Source organism: Magnolia sinica, chromosome 1 (assembly GCF_029962835.1).
Source record: "Magnolia sinica isolate HGM2019 chromosome 1, MsV1, whole genome shotgun sequence".
NCBI classification, from domain to species: Eukaryota; Viridiplantae; Streptophyta; class Magnoliopsida; order Magnoliales; family Magnoliaceae; genus Magnolia; species Magnolia sinica.
Genome location: NC_080573.1, coordinates 15,060,167 through 15,081,091, shown reverse-complemented (window position 1 = coordinate 15,081,091; position 20,925 = coordinate 15,060,167). Strand labels below are relative to the sequence as shown.

General features: G+C 41.7%; 1 protein-coding gene across 1 annotated transcript; it reads left to right on the top strand.

Annotated features, from left to right (window-relative positions):
- Positions 1–15,038: 15,038 nt before the first annotated feature.
- On the top strand, positions 15,039–16,486 carry LOC131230012 (probable F-box protein At4g22030). The gene has a single exon (XM_058226239.1). It carries the CDS (start codon positions 15,105–15,107, stop codon positions 16,377–16,379), a length of 1,275 nt encoding a protein of 424 aa, XP_058082222.1. The 5' UTR covers positions 15,039–15,104; the 3' UTR covers positions 16,380–16,486.
- The last annotated feature ends 4,439 nt before the right edge of the window (positions 16,487–20,925 follow it).

Here is a 20,925-nt window from a genome sequence, read left to right as displayed (position 1 = left end):
CAAATATTCTTGTACTCTATAACTCTAGAAATACAAAGGATCCGTGTGATCAAATTCAAGGTAGGTTTACTTCTAACAGCCTATTTCTTTATCGTATCAGAGCATATACAGGGACTCTTCTCTCTCAAAATTTTGATTCTAACCGTCCTTCGGTTCCTGGTCGTCTCCATTGCCCGATCGCTAGCTGGACTGTTTGCTGCATCTTCATCTCTGGATGCTGTCATCTCCTTATGGCACACTAATCTGCCAAATCCTGCTTTAAGTAGTTGCTGGTTTCCATAGCATCATTTCAAAAAAAAGAAAAAGAAAACAAAGATGGTCACTTTTCACATGACTATTTTCATTTAGTTTCTTTCACAGTGTTGAACTTGTGGGGTCCATCACATATTATTATTGAGTCGTTCATTTGTCCACTGCCACAATAGGACACGTCAACAATTAAAATGAGCAGGTCGTTGCGTCTTTAGCTAAGCTTCTGCCACTCCACCGATTGGCTTATTTTCAGTGGCTCCCCGATCCTGCCGGTTGCGTTCTCTTCTCTGCCGTCGTTCAATCCAAGACTGATTTTACTTACTTCTGCTTACTTAATTATTGCATATGGCATCCTCTACTACAATTTCTATATCAAGTTACAAATTTGGTGTCAATTAAGCTGGATCGGGAAAATTATTTACTCTGGAAGAGTCGATTTCTTCCTATTTTTCATACTAATAAGTTACTACAATTTATGGATAGATCCTCTCTTTGCCCGGATCAATTTCTTTTAGATGACAACGGTGACCGTACATCCACTATCAATCCTGACTATGAGGAGTGGATGGAATGTGATTCTCTTGTGTTGTTATGGATCAATGCCACCCTCACTCCTCAAATTCTTCAATAGGCAGTTGGACTTCAAACTGCTTGAGAGGTGTGGCTACGATTGGAGAACCTTCATCTCATTCAGTCACATTCACGTGTTCTGTAGTTAAAACATCGATTTCAGAATCTAAAAAAAAGGGGGCTCTTCAATTTCTGACTACGTTGATAAGATGAAGGGCTTAGCTGATGTGCTTGAGGCGATTGGTCAGCCAATCACTGAATTTGATTTTTGCAATCAAGTTTTAAATGGTCTTGGTGAAGAATATGACCCTGTACACACCTCTATTGCTAATCGGGTTCACCCGATTTTCTTTAAAGAATTATTTGGTGACTTCTCACTTTTGAACATCATTTATAATCCTACCATTCCAGCCAACCTGATGACCAATTTTCAGTTGCACTTTCTACCACCCGTGGTTCTACATCTCGTGGTGGACCAATTGTTAGACCTGCGTTTCGTGGACGTGGTTGTGGTCGCAGTTTTGGTGCCATGGGTGGCTCTACCGTCCCCTCACAATGGACAATCATTGCAGTCCTTCTATCACAGTGTGCCAAATCTCCAATCGAGTGGGGGCACTCTGCTCTCAACTGCTTCCATCGGTTAGATCTTTCATCTCAAGGCCACCAGCACCCTCAAAAGCTTCAACCTATGGCCGCTGTTAAGTGCAATGACTTTGGGACAGATTCTACCTGGTTTACAGACCTTGGTGCTACAAATCATGTTACCTCTGACTTGAACAATCTATCCATTCATTCTAATTATGTAGGCAATGATGCTCTTGCAGTTGGAAATGGTACGGCTTTACCTATTGCCCACATTGACTCCTCCATATACCACTCCTCTGACTTTACCTTTTATTTACGTAGAAATCTTCATGTTCCCTCGATTTTTTAGAATCTTTTATCAGTTTCTCAATTTACTAGGGATAACGACCGTTCTTTTGTATTTAATTCTTCTGATTTTGTGTTAAGGACAACGAGTCAGGCAGGATCCTTTTCCAAGGATGGACCACTAACGGCCTCTACCCGCTGCAGCTTCCACCGCGCATTACTTCGCATTTCTCTTCGACCGATTTTTCTGCCTTATGTGTCTCTCATACTCTTTGGCATCATCGACTGGGACATCCGTCTTTTGTTGTGCTTCAGCGCCTCTCCTCTCTCCTTCCTTTTTGTGGCTCATTACGATAACCATATATTTTCTTATCTTGCCAACTTGGCAAGAGTTCTAGACTCCCGTTTTCTCGCTCTACTTTTATTTCTACTTTTACATTGGAACTTATACACTCAAACATTTGGGATCTTACCTCGACTCCCTCTTTAAATGGTGTTCAGTATTATGTTACTTCTATTGATGATTTTAGCCGTTAACGTTATTGTTGGTTCTTTGCTATCAAATTTAAGTCTTAGGTTTATGACATTTTTCTAAACTTTAGACCTTTGGTTGAGAATTTGTTAGGCATGAAGATTAAGTTGATTCAAACCGATGGCGGTGGTAAATATGTCAGTCATCGATTTCGATCCTGTCTCTCAATCCATGGCATCAATCATCACATTTATTGTCCATACATGTCTAAATAGAATAGACTAGCAGAACGCAAACATCGTCATATCGTTAAGTCTGGCTTGGCTTTGCTTGCTCACTCAAATCTTCCCACGTGTTTTTAGGATGATTCTTTTGTCACTGCCACATTTCTCATTAACTGCATGCCTACTCGCATGCTGAATTTTCTTTCACCGTATGAAAAGTTGTTTCACCATGTGCCTGATTATCATTTTTTTATGTAGCTTTGGTTGTCAATGCTATCTTTATACTCGCCCATATTATCTTAGCAAGCTCAACTTTTGCACTATCCCATGTATTTTCCTTGGCTATGGGAAAAATTATAAAGGATATAAATGTTTTGATCCTATTTCTCATAGGGTTTACATGTCTCGCCATGTTGTGTTTGATGAACTTAGCTATCCCTTTATTATAGTAGAAAAGGTAGTTCCTCTTAAAAGGATCCACCTTGTGCCAACAGTCCTTCCCATGATTATGTTCAACTTAGTCAAGTGTTTGTCAAACCAAATAATCACCACTTCTCTAATCCCGTCGTGTCCACAGTTGTCTCACCTCTTCGCCTCTCCCCTACATCCTCACCACCCACTGTCACACCTTCCTCCTCATCCTCTTCTACCAGTAATCTCTCTTCAAACCCATCCCTCTCTTTTTTTTAATCTCTGGCAAACCCTCTACACCCCCCTCCTCTACCAATTCCCTCTCATCCAATGTGCATATGGGATAAGGATGGCATTTTTAAACCTAAAGAACTTGTTTCCTCTCGGTATCCATTACCAAGTGCTTTCCATGTAAACCATGCTTTGGTTGAGCCTACCTGTTACTCTCAAGCAGCTAAGTCAATTGAATGGATTTTATATAAACAGGGTACTTGGACCTTGGTTCCACCTCAGCCTAGTCAAAATTTGGTAGGTTGTAAGTGGGTTTTAAGGTTAAACAACGTTCTGATGGCTCTATTGAACGATACAAGGCTCATCTTGTTGCCAAAGGCTTTCATCAGTAGCATGGACTTGATTATGGTGACACATTTAGCCTGGTTGTCAAGCATACTACAGTTCGGATAGTTATTTATGTATCTCTTCATTATGGATGGGCTATTTGACAACTTGATGTGCAGAATGCTTTTTTACATGGTGTTCTTACTGAGGAAGTATACATGACTCAACCCTAACGGTTTGTGGATTCCTTTAAGCCGGGTCATGTTTGTCGGCTCCACAAAGCCTTGTATATGGGCTTAAACATGCCCCCACATGCATGATATCTTTGCCTCACTACTTATCTTCAAGGCTTAGGGTTCATTGGTTCTAATGCTGATAATTCTCTTTTTATTCTTCGTTTGACCATAGAGTTTACTGTTTTACTTATTTATGTGGATGATATTATCCTGATTGAGAGTAACCATTATGCCCTTTACTCTCTCTTGTCTGATCTCAATTGTCTTTTTCAAATGAAATATTTGGTGCCCCTACATTATTTTCTTGGCTTCGAGGTTACTCGTACTTGACATGTATCTGATTCAATTGAAGTATATTGGTGATCTCATATGTCACACGCATATGCAAGATGCAAAACCATTGAAGTCTCATGTTGCTTCTAGTTCTAAGCTCTCCAAGCTTGATGGTGATCCTTTATCAGATCCTCATGAATAGCGGAGTATTGCGGGTGCTTTACAATATGTTACCGTTACATAGCTAGATATTGCGTTCATTGTTAATCAAGTATGCCAATTCATTCATGCTCCGTGATTGACTCACTAGTTAGTTGTTAAATGTATCCCGCAATTTCTTTAGGGCACTATTTCACATGGCCTCTGGTTCTGTAAAGGCCATGATGCTCCTTTCAATCTTTAGGCCTATTCTGATGCTAATTGGGCAATATATCCCAAGATCGCCATTCTACTTCTGGCTATGCTATTTTTCTTGGCCCTAATTTGGTCTCTTGGAGTGTTAAGAAACAACCCACAATTTCTCGTTCAAGCACTAAGTCTGAGTACCGTTCTCTTCCTGTCACAGCCGCAAAATTGTTTTGGATACGTATGATCTTACACAATTTAACTATTTTTTTTTAACAAGATCCTCCTCTTTTCTACTATGACAATATTAGTTCTATTTCACTTGCCTCCAATCCTGTTTATCATGATTGTACCAAATATTAATTGAGGTGGATTATCATTTCATCCGAGAAAAAGTTACTATGGGTGATCTTGTTGTTCGCTATGTGGGTACAATTGATCAAATAGATGATATTTTCACTAAGGGCTTGTTTGAATTTTCAATTCAGTGGTAAATACCCTCTAAATGGGTAATAATTATTTCATTTGGTATTTATAGCACTTTCCTGGTGCTTGATTTAACCAGCCGCTCCTTAGACGCAAAAATCGAGAAGGCCACCTCAATAATATATATATCTAAGCATACCCAAAGCTCAAGTGAACTGTGCCATGGGAAAAAGCAAATCAAACACTTACCATTAAAAACCTCTTAGGGCCACTGTTTCTTTTGTTGTGAGCCACTTAAGTGTTGGATCTGCCTCATTTTTCGGATCATGCCTCAAAATATTGTTGTAAAACGGATGAACGGAATGGATATATAACACACATCACATTGGGGTTCACAAATTTAAACTAACTCTTTTAAACCGGTGGATCCTTACTTCTTTTTTCTTTTTTTTTTAGAAAGATATACCCATATATATTTCAAAAGAAGCTGTACACTGAACTGAAGGGCCTGCCGGCAAAAAAGTAGAGGCAGGCCCACAATCAACCCGAGGCCAAATTGCCCATTACAACTCACGCAAGTAGCCTAATCCTAACTTGTCTAGGAAAAGGAGGCCTTTGATGAGGTCCAGAAAGTCAGAAAAGGAATGAAAGAGACGGTGGGACTGGCGGTTACTACCTGTATGGGCCAAACCATCGGCCACCGCGTTAGTTTCTCTAGGGGAATGAGAAATTGAAACTTCCATGTCGTCCATGAGGGATTTGATTCTTGTCCACCAATACCATAAGGCCCAAGAGATGCCCTCTTGCTTGTTCAAAGTGTCAACAACCACCTTAGAGTCACTTACACGGTCCACTTTGAGGAATCCAAGGTTTCTGTAAATCGACAATCCTTCCCAAATTGCTTTTGCTTCCGCCCTACTATTTGAACCGAATCCGTAGCCTGAGGAAAAGGCAAATAAAAAAGTTTCATCGCTGCTTCTACCAACTCCGCCTCCTCCCAAGCTACTAGGGTTGCCCAATGATGAGCCATCGACATTAACTTTAATCCACCCGAAAGAGGGTCGAGTCCATTTCACCATTCTAACTTGTCTAGGGATCGCCGCATTCTCGGGAAGGCTCAAGCTGTTTAGGGCCATGGCAGAGGGCTGAGGGTTGAAGGGGGAGAAGGGGCGCGAGCACATGGATCCACCGGGTCACTTTAGAGATGACCTTCAGAGGCGAGACTGCCACCCCCTCCATACGGGCTGCGTTTCTGGCCAGCCATATCTCCCAGAAAATAATATAGGGGGTGAGGCCAATGAGGGTGAGAAGACGATCTCTTAAGCTTGCCTTTATCCACCAAGAAGAGGCCCTGCTGATAGACAAGATGGGTTGCCGATTGGGAATGCTAAAAAGACCGTCGAAGTGAGACCAAACCTTAGAAGTCAGCAGCCTTGACGAGAAAACGTGGTCTAGGGATTCAATTTGCGCTATGCGAGGGGTAGCGCAGCAAGAGCATTTCGAAGCCAGGGAGATGCCTTTAGCTTGCATCCTAATGTTGATGGGAATGGCCTTATTGATAACTTTCTAGGAAAGCAGGGAGAGTTTAGGTGGGAGAATCGGGTGCCAGACCCATTTAGATGAAGGCATAGATGTACCATTCAGCCAAGAGCAGTGCCAGGCTAAAGCAATGCTAAATTCACCATTACAAGTTTCCAGCCAGATCTGTCTATTGTCGAAGGGAGAAGAGCAGATGCCCTTGCCGTCAATGTGGTCGATCACCACCTGAGGAAGGTGTTGGCGAGCCCGCGAGTGGTCCAGCCAACCTCTCAGGCCTAGCCAATCATGCACCTGCGACTGTCTACTCTCAGGGGCTAAGAGCGACCACTCCTGCAACGGCCTAAGGCCCAACCAGTCATCAGTCCAGAAAAGGCAACCCCCCTTATCAATGATCTAGCGGGAGTGGGTAACAATAAAAGGGAAAAGCCTGCAGATTTTTTTCCATAGAGGGGACGCAACAGTGGATCTACTTGAACGGCCTGGCTGTGCCACATCAGTCCTATATTTTTTTCTCCATGAAATCTGCCCAACAATTAGAAGATCTTTTGCATAACACGTTCCAAGCCATCTTTGCCCTGAATGCTTTCATAATACTTCTGAAATTTTTTACGCCCAGGCCCCCTTCAATCTTCGGGCAAGAAATTCATTTCCAGCTAACCCAATGGCAATGTTTTCGGCTACCTTCCCAGCCCCAGAAGAAATCTGCCATGGCCTTGTCAAACTCGGCAAAAAAACCCCACGGGGATAACACCTGCTGCGATAGAGTGGACCGAGTTACTCGATAAGACGTGATTGATCATTGTGAGGCCTCCCACTTGGGACAAGATACGGCTCTTCCACCCAATGATTCTCATAGAGAATTTTTCTAGGATCGGCTGAAAGTACACTTTGCGGGTTCTTCCCTTGAAGATCGGTAAGCCCAGGTAGGTAAAGGGGGTGGCTCCCATATTGAATCCAAGGATGCGTTGAGCAGCTCAGATTCTAGCTGGCTACTGACTTGAAGACATGATGAACATGCTCTTGTGGGCATTGATCTTTTGGCCTAAGGTGGACTGGTAGAGGTAAAGGAAATCAGTGATTTTCCTAAAACAAATGGCGACGCCATTGGCGAGAAGAACCGTATCATCAGCGTAAAGTAAGTGGGAGATGACGGGGCAGTTTCTACAAGTCTGAAATGGACGGCAACTGCCCGAGTCAATTAACCATCTGAAACCCCTGCCTAGCACTTCAGTAGCCATGATAAAAAGGCCCAGAGATAGGGGTCACCTCGGCGGAGGCCCTGGGCGGACTTGAAGAAGCCGATGGGTTCTCCATTGATGAGGATTTAGAACCAAGAGTTATTCCAACATCTCTCGACAAGATGGATCTAGGCACCGCAGAAGCCAAATCTATGAAGGATCGCTTTTAGAAATTCTCAATTGACTTATTGTAAGCTTTTTCGCCTTTGACCTTTTTGTCAATATCTCTAAAGATCTCTTGCGTCAATGCACAGTTCTCCGTAATGGAACGGCCTTTAACAAAAGCTCCCTGTTCAGAAGAAATGATTTGAGGGAGAATAGTTCCAAGTCTATTAGAAATGACTTTAGAAAAAAATTTATAAATACAATTAGACAGACTGATGGGACGAAAGTTAGAGAATTTTCCAGGAGTAGTGGATTTGGGGATAAGGTATAAGAGGGTCGCTGAGAAAGCCCTCGGAAGAGGGCTTCCATGAAAAAATGCACGAGCTGCTGTAAGGATATCCTGACCCACAATATCCCAGCAATGATGAAAGAAGGCCCCCGAGAAACCGTCCGGGCCTGGGGCGCTATCAGCTGGGATGGCCATGGCAGCCGCATGGACCTCATCCATGGAAGGATCAATTAGACCTCTGTCATCTTTCGCTGAAATTTTTGGGGGGATGACATCAAGGATACCAATCGCAGGAGTAGACGGAGCTGCCTCCATTAGGGCCAAAAAGAAGGAAACCGCAACATTCTTGATGGAGATGTTGTCTGAAAGGATCATGCCATCCTCTAGCTGGATATTAGAAATTTGGGATCTTCTAACTCGGTCCGAGGCAGAGGAATGAAATAATCTAGAATTCTGGTCTCCCTCCTTGAATCAATGATTTCTCGATTTTTGCTTCTAGTAAATTTCCTCGCATAGCTTTAGATGGGCAAGACTGTCTTTGGCCCTGTTGAAGGGCTTGGATGGATACGTCGTCATTGCTATTTTACACAGCAGTTTCTGTATCTGCCAGATTGATTTCCGCCTGTTTCAAATTTTGGAACACATCCCCGAACGTATTCCTATTCCAGCTTTTCAGCTCTGCTTTCAAATTCTTCAGCTTACTACCCAGAACAAGTAGCGGGTCACCTATGATATCAGATTTCCAGGCCTGTTTTGCCAGCTCCTGAAAGGAGTCATGTAAGCACCACTTATGTTGAAATCTAAATTATTTTGGGGTGGTTCTGGATTGGTTGGGGAAGAAAATTAAAAGGGGAGCATGATCGGAATGGATTATGGGAAGGTGCGAAACTTGGAAGGATGGGAAGGAGTGCATCCATGCGTCATTTCCATAAGTCCTGTCAAGCCTAGCCCATGCTCTGGAAAGGCCCCGCTGATTGTTGCACCAAGTGAAGATGTTGCCCGCAAAACTCGCATCCTTGATGCCAGCTCTGTTCAGCCCCTCATTAAATTCAGCTGCACTCTAAGAGTCAAAAGATCCAGTCCCTCTTCTTTCGAAGGAGTAGAGGACAACATTAAAGTCCCCTGTCACCAACCAAGAGATAGAGAAACCATTTCCCAGGACTCGTAATTGGTCCCACAGCGATTTACAGAGGATTTTAAAACATTTTACATAAACAAAGGATACCAGAAGCATCTCCGAGCGACCATGAACCTTGATAAGAACAGACAACAGTTGGTTGGAGGATGAGACATGATCAATAGAGATAGAGAAGTTGTGGAAAATCCAGATTTTGCCACCCTCTGTAGCATTTGAAAGGGACAAATGAAACCCAAGTTTCAGCCCCGTGTTAACGCGTTTCGCATCCCTGAGCATAGGTTCAAGGATCACGACAAGAGAAGGGTTGGACTGACGGATGAGCCGTTTTAGCGAAGAAATAGTGGCACAGTTTCCAATCCCACGAGCATTTCAAATAAGTTAACAATCCATAGAGCAACTTTCCTGGCCTAAACTCTCGGTGCTTAAGCTGTCTAAGTCTTCCTTTCCATCCACCATCCAGCCCTAATATGGGAGGGATGTGCTTTCGAGGTCTTCTGCCGTTATGTTTAATGGAAGTAGTTTTTTGTTTGTCTGTGGATTCCCTTCATGCACCTGCAGGCTTCTGAATATGCTTAGACTTGGCTGATGGAGTTGCACTACTGGAGGGAGGCAGGTCTCCATTTAGTAATGCCACCTGGAAGATGTGAGGCGAGGAGGACTGATTAGGTACGAGAGAGCTATTGTCCCACCTCGATAGGGAGACCTAGAGAGAGGGTTGTTGTGGATGCTGATTTAAGGAGGGTGGTTTATGGGAAAAAGGAGAAAGATCCACCGAAAGATGGATATCTTCTTCATCTCTATCTTTGTGGAGATTTCTGAGGGGGAGGGAGTTCCAGGTCTGCATGGCCTCATCAACCGAAGACTCCTCAAATGCGTTGTCTGCCCTCAGCGGACTATGTCCCTCAGATAAGGCATGTGTGTTCCTGTTGAGAGAGGTAGCTCCCCTGATAGGAGTAGGGGTACAAAGAAAATTCTGAGATGGGATGGCAGACTGCTTAGGATGAGCGTCTAAGACCAGGGTTCCACCTCTAAGTGGAGAACGTTGCTGATTCTGCACAACAATTAGGGCTGCCACCAGGAGAAAGACCTGAGGGGCTGTATTTAGAGGGTCCGATGGTAGGATTGGCTGATGGAAGGTCCTCTCCACCCATTCCCTGGTAGAGATGGAGGGAACTCTGTCTTAACTTGGTTCTTCCAAGACATCAGAATGTCCTTCCAGCTTCGCCCAGATCTGGAATTCTTCTCCATTCACGATCAATCTCCTGGTGCTGTAGATATCCATCCCCGGTTAGAGAATGACTCTAACCCTCGCTTCCATTTGGACTAAGCCCTGAACAGAGCGACCCACAACTTCCACCACTCTACCGTAGGTATTCCCCAACTCGATGAATATAGACTCCAGTCAAGCATGAGTGGGGATCCCGAACAAGGAAATCCATACACCATGGGTGGCTGGAGCTAATGGACTCCAAAGTTCCACAGAAGAAATGTTCATAGCAGTATGGATTGAACTATTGGAGAGCAAAGCATTGAGGGCAGGCCGAGTCTTGAAAGTGAAGAGAAAACTATATATCCATTGAGATTCAGGCGATGTCGATTTTGAATGAGTCATGCTTCGATTTCCACAATGCCTGGAAGAGGCGGATGATGGGAAATCTCAGGCCTTTAGCATGCCCCACAAGGGCCAGTTCCAGCATCTTCAACTTCTGATGGATTTCATTTTGATTGGCCGTGAAGGAAAACCATGGATTTTCGGGTGGGAAAGGGGTTTCTCCTCTCGAGAAGGTTGAGGGTGTGGAATTTGGGAAGGTGGGGTTAGGTCGATTGTTAGGGTTTTGGGTTGGTCTAGTGTGGTTTGGTACAGAGTGGGAAGGCCGAATGAGAGGGGTAGGGTTTGGAGGGGGTTGATTTGAACGATTGGGTGGAATAGGTGGGTTTGGGAGATGGGTTGTTGGGGTTTTGACAGGCCGATTGAGAGGGGGAGGGTTTGAGTTGAGGTTTCTCGGCTTGGCAATTTCCACTGTAAAGATTCTCCCATCCATCTGCCTGCCATTGAGGACTCCAATCGCTACATATGCATCAACAGAATAGAGGAATTTGACAAATCCAAATCCTCGATGACGATGCAGCTTCCCATTCCACGGTGTGTAGGCGTCAGCTACCCTGCCGTATCTGCTGAAAATCCAGCAAAGATCTTCGTCCGTGATATCGTATGTGATGTTGCCGACGAAGAAAAGGAAACCTCTGTTCCTTCTCTCCATCCGCGAGGGCAGTTTCTGATAGTGGAAGCTTAGCTAGCATCCAAAGCAACTCGGTGGATCCTTACTCTTGCTCAGGTGGTAGACTCTCAGGAGTTTCAACACCCAGTCAAGGGTTCGAGTATCCATAGGTGGTGAAATTCTACTAGCGTGAGTGTGTGGGGTGTGTGTGTGTGTATGAAAAAAAAAAACTCTTTTAAACCGGTTTCCAAGGTAAAAATTCGTTTGATTACCAAACAGGGTGAAATGGTAATAATTACCCATTTACAGGGGTAATTACACAAGCTTTCAAAAATCAAACAAGCCCTAAAGGGTTAACATCCGCCAGGTTCCGCTTCTTACAATCCAAGATTCACGTCATTAATAGTTTTCCGTTTAGCTTGGGGGAGCGTGTTAACAATCCTACCTCATCTCCACCACAGCTACCTCCTGGTGGTTAGCATTTTATCCATGAAGGGCTTCAAATGTCAGTTTTCAATTCAAATTGTAATCTATCCAAACAAACTCTTGTACTCTATAACTCTATAAATACAAAGGCTCGTGTGATCCAATTCAAGGTGGGTTTACTTCTAACAGTCTATTTCTTTATTTCATACATACTTAGCTGTAAGCAAGTATTTCATATTTCCCATGCACCGTACACTATCTTCAAGATATTACTTATGCGACAAAACCAAACAATCGTGTGCACGTACGACTTGCAATGCTAACACTAATACATGCATGCACAAATTACAAATATCCACACATTCACTCAACAATGCATGTGCTCTTTCAAAGACACATGTGCATGTATGCACATAATTGCATTGATTCAACAACTTTCCTTTATTAATTGCTATGATCTTAATGCAGTTGCAGTGCTGCAACTTTCAAATTATTATTTTATTACATATGTTATTTCATCTTACTCATTGCAAGATCTTCAAATAGTATTTCTGAATTCTATTCTTATATCTAGTTCTATAATTTTAGGTCCCCTTTTCTTAAAGGAATCTGATCATCTATGGAATCATATTATTTTAGTTTTCTTTGATTGGTTTATTTATACTTCTTTAGTTTATTTTTAGGAGATTAGGAGCATATTAGTATATCACATTGATTATATTCAAGTATCACAGGAAGATAAGTTGGTAGTTATGAATCTAGAAGAACAAATTCAACAACCTGCAGCCTGCCGATCTAGAATACAAGTTGGTAGTTTATTTTTAGTGATGTACGCACTGAGGTTTTGTTTTGTTTTGTTTTTTTTTTTTTTTTTTTTTATGTCACAATAAACTGATAACTTATCGTGTATTGAGAAAAGCATGTTGAATTGTACTGAAAAAAAAAGAAAGGATTTTGTTGTTTTCTTAATCTTAAATAAAATATCAACTTATTTACTAACACAGATAAAGATCTTTCTTTTCTAAAAATATAATCCCTGATAGAGTGGAATGGCGAAATGGGATGCCCATATCTGACAACAACAGTGAGTTGGAATATGATTCAGATGACGATGACTAAGGCAATGTTTAAAGGATATTTATTCAATATTTATTATTCATGAGAAAACAGATACGAGGATATGGAATATATATGTTTTTCTTTTTCAGTATTTTTATCCTTTAAAAAATAGAATTTTACAAAATTCCTATGAAATTTGCATTTTACTAAATAATTCCTTGATGAATAGAAATTCGCACTAGAGGCATTAGGAAGAAGTAAATTATTAAAGTGACTTCATTTAATGTTTTCCTTAAAAAATTAGTGAAGTTAAGAATTGAGGGACCACCACTTCTTTAACGAAAGAAATGAAAGTATTTATGTAATTTCCTCACTCCAAAAGCATTGCGTGAAATGAAAGTATGTATGTAATTTCCTCACTCCAAAAGCATTACCCCACGCACTCACGACGTAGTGGGATTTCACCACCTATGGATACCATGAGTCTCCTGAGAGCCTACCATGGGAGCAAGAGTAAGGATCCGCGGTAAAAATCCCCTGAAATTCGTAACCCCTGATGGCATTGGCTGATACGATAAACTATAATTTGAAGCATGATTGAAACGAACTTGGACTGGGTACTGAGTAACTCAGTAAGCTCTTATCTTATTGAGTAAACTCAGTTGGGCCCACCTTGAATGTCTATCCACACTATCCATCCGTTTTTCCATCTAATTTAAGGGGTTGATCCCGAAATTGAAGCATATCCAAAGATCAAGTGGATCATAACACAGGAAACAATGGGAATAATGATTTTCACTGTTGAAACCTTTCTAAGCCCGACAGTGATGTTTATTTGTCATCCAACCTGTTCATAAGATCATAAAGACATGGATGAAGGGAAAACACAAATATAAGCTTGTTCCAAAACTTCTGTAGCCCACAAGAATTTTTTTAACGGTAGACATTCAATTCAACTGTTTCCTGTGGTGTGGTCCATTTAAACAGTGGATATGTCTTATTTTTGGGCTCAAGACTAAATTTATCTGTTAAAATGGATGGATGGAGCGGATAAATAAATCATGGTGATCCTCACAGAGTTTACTCAGTACGCTGCGTAATCCGCTTCCGATTGAAACTATTGCTGCTGGTCGGATCAACAGTCTACATTCTTCGATGATTTGTACACATGACGCGGCGGATTGGGTACTACCCCGCTGGGACCCAGTAGATACAGACGGTCCTGTTAGGGGATGTGTGGGGCCACCGTGATTTTTTTGTTTTATCCATGCAGTCTATCCATTTTGAAAAATCATTTCAGGAGAGGTTCCAAAAAAATGAGATAGATCGAATGCTCAGGTATACCACACCATGGGAAAAAATGAGGATTAATTACCTACTGCTGATATTTATGTTTTCTCTTCATCCAGGTATACGTGAGCTTATGAGCATTTTATTTTATTTTATTTTATTTAACACATGCACACACACTACCACACACTCACGCCGTAAAGGGATTTCACCACCTATGGGTACTCGACCCCTCAGTCAGGTGTTGAAACTCCTTGCGAGTCTACCACCAGAGTAAGAGCAAGGACCCTATGAAGGTTTCAATGGTGGTAGTCACTATCACCACTGAGCGTTAGATCTGTCTCATCTTTGTACCCATTTCTAAAATAATTTTTTAAAATGGATGGAAGGTGTCAATAAAACACTTCCGTGAAGGAAGGCAGTACCCAATCCGCGTCCTATTTTTATGGTAAAGACCCAAACTCAGGAGGCTCGTGTTGGACCAGTTCCAATCGCCAATCGCATCGATAGCCGCCATTTCACGAAGACAACCCTTTGACGGAGAATGGTTCTCCGTCCTCGATTTTAAAATCAACAGCAAAACTACGTCATAGTTCACCACCCATTTATTTAAGTTACAGTGATACAAGGTACATGTGGCAATGATACTTTAATTCAGACAGTTCAAATTGCAATTCCTAATAGTGATAGAGAAACGCCCCTTGAGAGAAACACTTGGTTTACACAATCCTAACCTTCAACTGAAGAAAATAAAATGGGTGGTTATAAGTGAACTTTCCAACGGTCAAAATCAGTAAGGGATGCAATATTTTTAACATAATTGATTCAAGGTAATTAAATTTCAAGCTGTGCTCAATACAATCCAACTTAAATATGGTCCAGATTTACTTATGTATATTCCCCGTACACCGACGTATGAGATAAAACAAGTTACAAAATGGTGGTGAACCATCATCCTAGTTCTTTTAAAATCCACTACTCAAAGGTAGTTGTTTTGGTCAAGGTCAATGAAACCAGGAGCAGAGACTTTCAACACAACAAACTCCCATATAAATACTCATCTTACCTCTCTTCATCTCTTCATCAACATTCTCTCTCTCTCTCTCTCTCTCTCAAAAGGAAGAATCAGACAACCTAAGGAAATAGAAAGTAAAGGAGGAGATAATGGCTGCCTTGCAAGCCTCCGGTCTATTATCATCATCATCAATACCATCAGCACCATGCCATGGTAGATTTGTTGCAGTTCTCCATGCCCCGAAACTTTGGAAGAATCATCTCTCTTTTCCAAAGCTACCAATCGGAAATGTGGAGGAATTCAACACCCACATAAGAAATCCACTGCAAATCAAAATTGAAACACAAAGGACAGCAATTGAGAGAAGTGATGGGGACATGATCGCTAATGTCACCAAGCTTTATGCGATTGCAGAGGCGGTTGCTGATAGGGTGGAGATGCACATGAACATCGGCGAGCAGAGGAACAATTGGAACAATCTCCTTGTCAACTCCATCAATGGAATCACTCTCACGGCTGCGACCATGGCCGGACTCTCCGCCATCCCAACTGGTACCACCTCACTCTTGGCATTGAAGATCTCTTCCGCTCTCTTGAATTCAGCAGCGACGGGGCTGTTGTTGTTGGTGAACAAGATCCAGCCCTCCCAACTTGCCGAAGAACAAAGGAACGCTGCCCGGTTGTTCCGTCAGCTCCACACAGAAATCCAAACCACCCTTGCTCTCCGAACTCCTACTCCAATGGATGTGAAGGATGTGATGGAGAGGGTGTTGGCGCTCGACAAGGCTTACCCTCTTCCATTGCTCCCAGGAATGCTCGAAAAGTTCCCAGCTACAGTGGAGCCAGCTAGATGGTGGCCTTCTAACAATTCAGAATCATCAGAATCACAAAAGGTTCCTGCACAAAATAATACGAATGGTTGGAGTGGGAAACTTGAAGACGAAATGAGAGGCGTTCTTGAAGTCTTGAGGAGAAAGGATACCGCAGAGTATGTGCGACTGAGCAAGTTCGTCTTGAAAGTTAATAGGATTTTAGCAGTCTCAGGACCTCTACTCACCGGCCTTGCTGCTCTTGGGACTTCTTTTGTGGGGTCTCCTTCACATGGTTCATGGGCGGTATTGGTCGGGGTCGCTGGTGGAGGATTGGCAAGCATTGTAAACACGTTAGAACATGGCGGACAAGTAGGGATGGTATTTGAGATGTATCGGAACTGTGCCGGCTTCTATCGTCTCTTGGAAGAGTCGATTGAATCAAACCTTAAGGAAAGAGAGACACATAAGAGGGAGAATGGGGAATTGTTTGAGATGAAGGTGGCTCTACAGTTGGGAAGGAGTCTCTCGGAGCTCAGGAATCTTGCTGCATCGTCTTCTTCTAAAAACATTGTGGAAGGTGGAATGGCTGAGTTTGCCGGGAAGCTCTTCTGATGCTCCATACGAAAACATCTTGTATATCATTCATTCATTCATTTTGTTATTATTTGTACAGTTATGTAACATATGACCTAATATACAATCTGATACATTCAAATTCAGTTTACTTGTTCAAAACATTTTGAAAATTCCGTCTTTCCGTAAAAAAAAAAAAAAAAAAAAAAAAAACACTCTAAAGGAAAGAAAGATGTAGCATGATATTTCTAGCTATAGCTGAATAGTTGATTCTGACCATTGATATATGTAGCTGAATTTGCATCCCTGAAAGGAAAACTCTCAGTTATACCCTATTCAACTCAATAAATCAATGGGTATGATGGATCGTGGACCTATCATGCCACGCGGGCATGTCTGCCGTGTGAATGTGCTTTGTATCACACGTGTGTGGGCTTAGCAAAGCTCCATCTTTTTGTTGGAATTACAAACCAAAACATTTACTGCAAGTGGCCGGCTGTTCATCTTCCAATGCATAGCAAGAGTTCCCATGCAGCAGTTTTGGAAGATGAAATTCTCAGTTTATTTTTTAGGAACATTAAGTGTTAGAAGCTCCTAGCAGGGGCAGTTTTGTCTTTTACCTTACATTCAAAAGCCTATAAATAGGGACCTTGTATCTGGTTGTAAACAAGCCAGTGAAGAAGCAATAGTAAGTGAATAGCACGTAAGAAAAACAGCAAAACGTGAGAAGTTTGTAGCAGCAAAACAGTTCAAGAAAATAAAATTTCTGTTTTTCTTCTCTCTTTCTTCCTTCTGCAACAGATTTCTGAGTTATGCTAAGGCTTTGTAAAGCTTAGAAAATTCTGTTATCTTGAAGCAAAGAAAAGATCTGGCTTATACAGCCAACAAACTGGTATCAGATCCAAGTTCTTCTTCTACAAGAAGTTTCCAGCAGTTTCTTTTTCAGCCAAGTACATATTTTTCTGAAAAAAAAAAAATAAAAATAAATAAATAAATAAATAAAATAAAATAAAATAAAATCTGTTTAGAAAATCAGATTGCAAAGCCAAGTTCTTTTTTGAGTTCCCTGGTTGGAGATTGCGAGCAGTTTTTCAGCAAAAAATAAAAATAAAAATCAGATTGCTGTTGAGGGTCAAATATTGCATATTAGACCCCAGTTATTGCCTGGATTTACAAACATGGTATTGTTTAACAGCTCAATTTAATCGTGTTTGTGATACAAGGTGTATTTAGGAACCTGGATTGAAAAAGGATACTAAAAGCGTGGATTTGACAGTCTGAATTCACCAAGGTAAGGGACGGACTCTAGGGGACCAAGATTGATGGATTTACACACCAGAGATCCAAGGAAATTGAGAAGCTGAAGCTCAAGTGGCCTAGAAGTCAGCCAGAATGCAAGATCACAAGGTTTTCACTATCTGTTCAGATCAAAACTCCATATGTGGCCTGAGGATAAAAAATGAACTGTACAAGTCAAATTTGAACCATCGAATCCCTATAGAAATGGCCCAACGGATAAATCAGCCTATAAACCAATGAATTGGGGCCCACCTGCTATCTGGATATGCTTTAATTTTGGTCTTAACTCATTAAATGAGCTGAAAAAATGGATGGATGGAACGGATGTCTCATATACAGCAAGATGGAAACCACTTTACATGGTGTATGTGCATAGCACACATGCACTGGACGTGCATCATTACAGCCAAAGTCGGTCAGCACACGCTGACCGACTTCTTCTTCCAAATTTTAAAAACGCAACAGCGTTTTCGCTATCTGACGTGGGTTTTTCCAGTGGGGCCCACTCATCATCCAAATGGATGATCTGGACCGACCATTCGCTCCAGAAGAGGGCAACGCCCCTTCCCAAGCTTTTCTTTAGGCCCCTTACACGTGTACGCACATGGATTGTTGTACAATGTAGGATGGATGACAGTGAGAAAAATCCTATGGGCCACGCCGAATTCGATCCAAAAGTGACCATATCCAAATGGTTTTTCATCCTGAAGCTAATAGACGGAGTAGATTTTACACCTGTCATCGATCAATGGTCCACCGACCATCACAGAACCGCGTCGTAGCCTCTGTTTCACAACAGGGGTTGCGGTTTTCCTCTGTGGGCCATCATCACGACCCAAGAAGAAGATCGGGACCGTCCATCAGGCTTGAAGGGGCCAACGTATCACGGCCTAGGTGGAAGATTTCCAAATGACGACAGTAAGGTGATTTTCAACCCTTTAATAGACGACGGACGACAGAAAGAAAGAGTCTATGGACCACATCAACGGATGATTAAAAATATACCATTTTGACTAAAATTTCGAGAGGAATCTGGTGGACGGCGTGGATTCCTCTAAAGAAAGACTAAGTGGACCCCACTAAGCATCAGCGCAGCTACCCTGCGTACAGTTTCGCACGCTATTGCGAAAGATCTTCTACTGTTGCTACATGACTGACTCTTGTGCGTAAAACTCCCAACCGACCTTCACAGCTATAAAAAGGAGAGAGAGTGAGGAAGGGAGGGAAATCTGGAGACGTGGAGTGCAAGACAGAGAGTTGTTAGTTTTAGTTTTATTTGTTTCTTGTTTTCTTTTTTCCTTAATTTTGGAGTGCTTTAGCCCCCATCATGTCGGGCTAAACCTCTTAGCTAGGGCTAAGAGGTGAAGCTTGTAGCGTGATGGGAGACCTTTTTGCTTGTGCCTTTTGTTTAGACTGAACTGATGCTGATTTTAGTTTAATTAAGAGAATGTTTTTAGTTTTTAATGGTCTGGTGTGACTAAAATTACAATGGGTCTGCGATAGCTTTGAGCATGTTTCTTTTTTTATGTTTATGACGTCAGGAAGCCTTGTTGTTCACCATCGTCTCCTGGGCATGGTCGGATGACAGTACCCTTCCTAACCTTCATACATTATTGATTGGTTGGTAATTAGTTTAATTCTGTAGTTTACTTTGTCTCCTAGGCATGGTTTGGTGATAGAATCCATTCTAAGTCATATATCTTTCTTCTCTTGAAAACTATATCAAAGGAAGTTTAGTTGATTTTCATAGTTACACCCTTCAACTGGATAAAGATGGGACTCTAAGTCCAGTTGAGTTCTTGAAATAGGCATAAGATCTCCCTGATCTCTACAAGTGGATCCTCTGAATCCCTAGTTTTCTTTTCCTTTAAATTTTAGATAAGTATTTCATCATTATTCCTCAAATTACACTTGATTTAGATTTCATCTTAGTCTAGTTCTAGTTCCACTTAGTTTCAGATTACGTACAAGTTTTAGTCCCTTGGGATTCGATCTCGGTCTCACCGAGTTTATTACTACATCACAACCCTATACTTGGGGAGTGAACAATTGGCAGTAGTTTCAGCAAATTAAAAAAAACAAAAAATAAAAAATCAGATTTCAGCAGTTTTTCAGCCAAAGAAAAAAAAACCAGATTTCAGAAGTTTTTTCCAGTTAAAAAAATCTGTTTTTTTTTTTTTAAATCTATTTTTTTAAAAAATCAGATCTTCCATTCCATCCCTCCCTTCATTAAAAAAAAAAAAAAATCAAATTGTTTGGGTCCTCTTGAGGCTTAGTAAAACCAAGTCGCCCAACCCATAAAGCTTATTCAAATGGCGAGCACAATCCAACCGCAGGTTCCTAAGTTGTCAAAGGACAAATATGAAAAGTAGTGCATCCAAATGAAGGCATTGTTTGGGTCGCAAGAACTATGGGAGATTGTCACCGATGGGTATGTAGAACCCACTATGGAGGAAAAGGCCGTCTTCACCAACGAAGAAAAGACCGCTCTCAAAAATCAAAGGAAGAAAAACAACAAGGCTTTGTTCCTCCTCTATCAAGGGTTGGATGAATCAACCTTTGAAAAGATTGCCGAAGCGACATCAAGCAAGCAAACTTGGGATACCCTTGGTGCTATCTTCAAGGGTGTTAATCGAGTGAAGCGAATTCGCCTTCAAACACTAAGAGCCGAGTTCGAAGCGGCGCACCTGAAGGAAGGTGAAAGTATCTCTGACTACTTCTCACGTCTAATTGTTATTATTAATAATTTAAAAAGAAATGATGAAAAAGTTAAAGACATACGTGTCATGGAAAAGGCCTTGAGATATCTCACAATCAAGTTTGAGCATGTGGTTGTGGCTATCGAAGAATCAAATGACTTAGAAAAACTGTTCATCGAAGAACTAATGGGATCATTATAAGTGCATGAGCAATGAATGCAAAAGAATGCTGGTTCAATGCCTTAGAGTCTAAGTTGACTCTAAATGAACAAAAGAATGGCCATGCATAACGAGGGGGTCATGGCACTAGCAATCATGCAAGAGGTAGAGGGCATGGATATCATCCAAGCCATCAACAAAATCAACAAAAGTTTACCAGTTTCCGTGGAAGAGGAAATGGCAGAGGCCGGTTCATACATGGTCGTGGAAACACAAAAAACGTTCAATGCCACAATTGCAAGAAATTCGGCCATTATGCCTCTGAGTATTGGAGGAAAGTGGATCAAGATGAACGATCCAACTATGATAAAGCATCACACTATGAACAAGAAGACTCCACACTCCTCCTCGCACATGAAAAGGCATGT

Excerpts from the sequence above, each read along its gene's own strand:
- LOC131230012 (XM_058226239.1), top strand. The coding sequence starts at position 15,105 with ATGGCTGCCTTGCAAGCCTCCGGTCTATTATCATCATCATCAATACCA.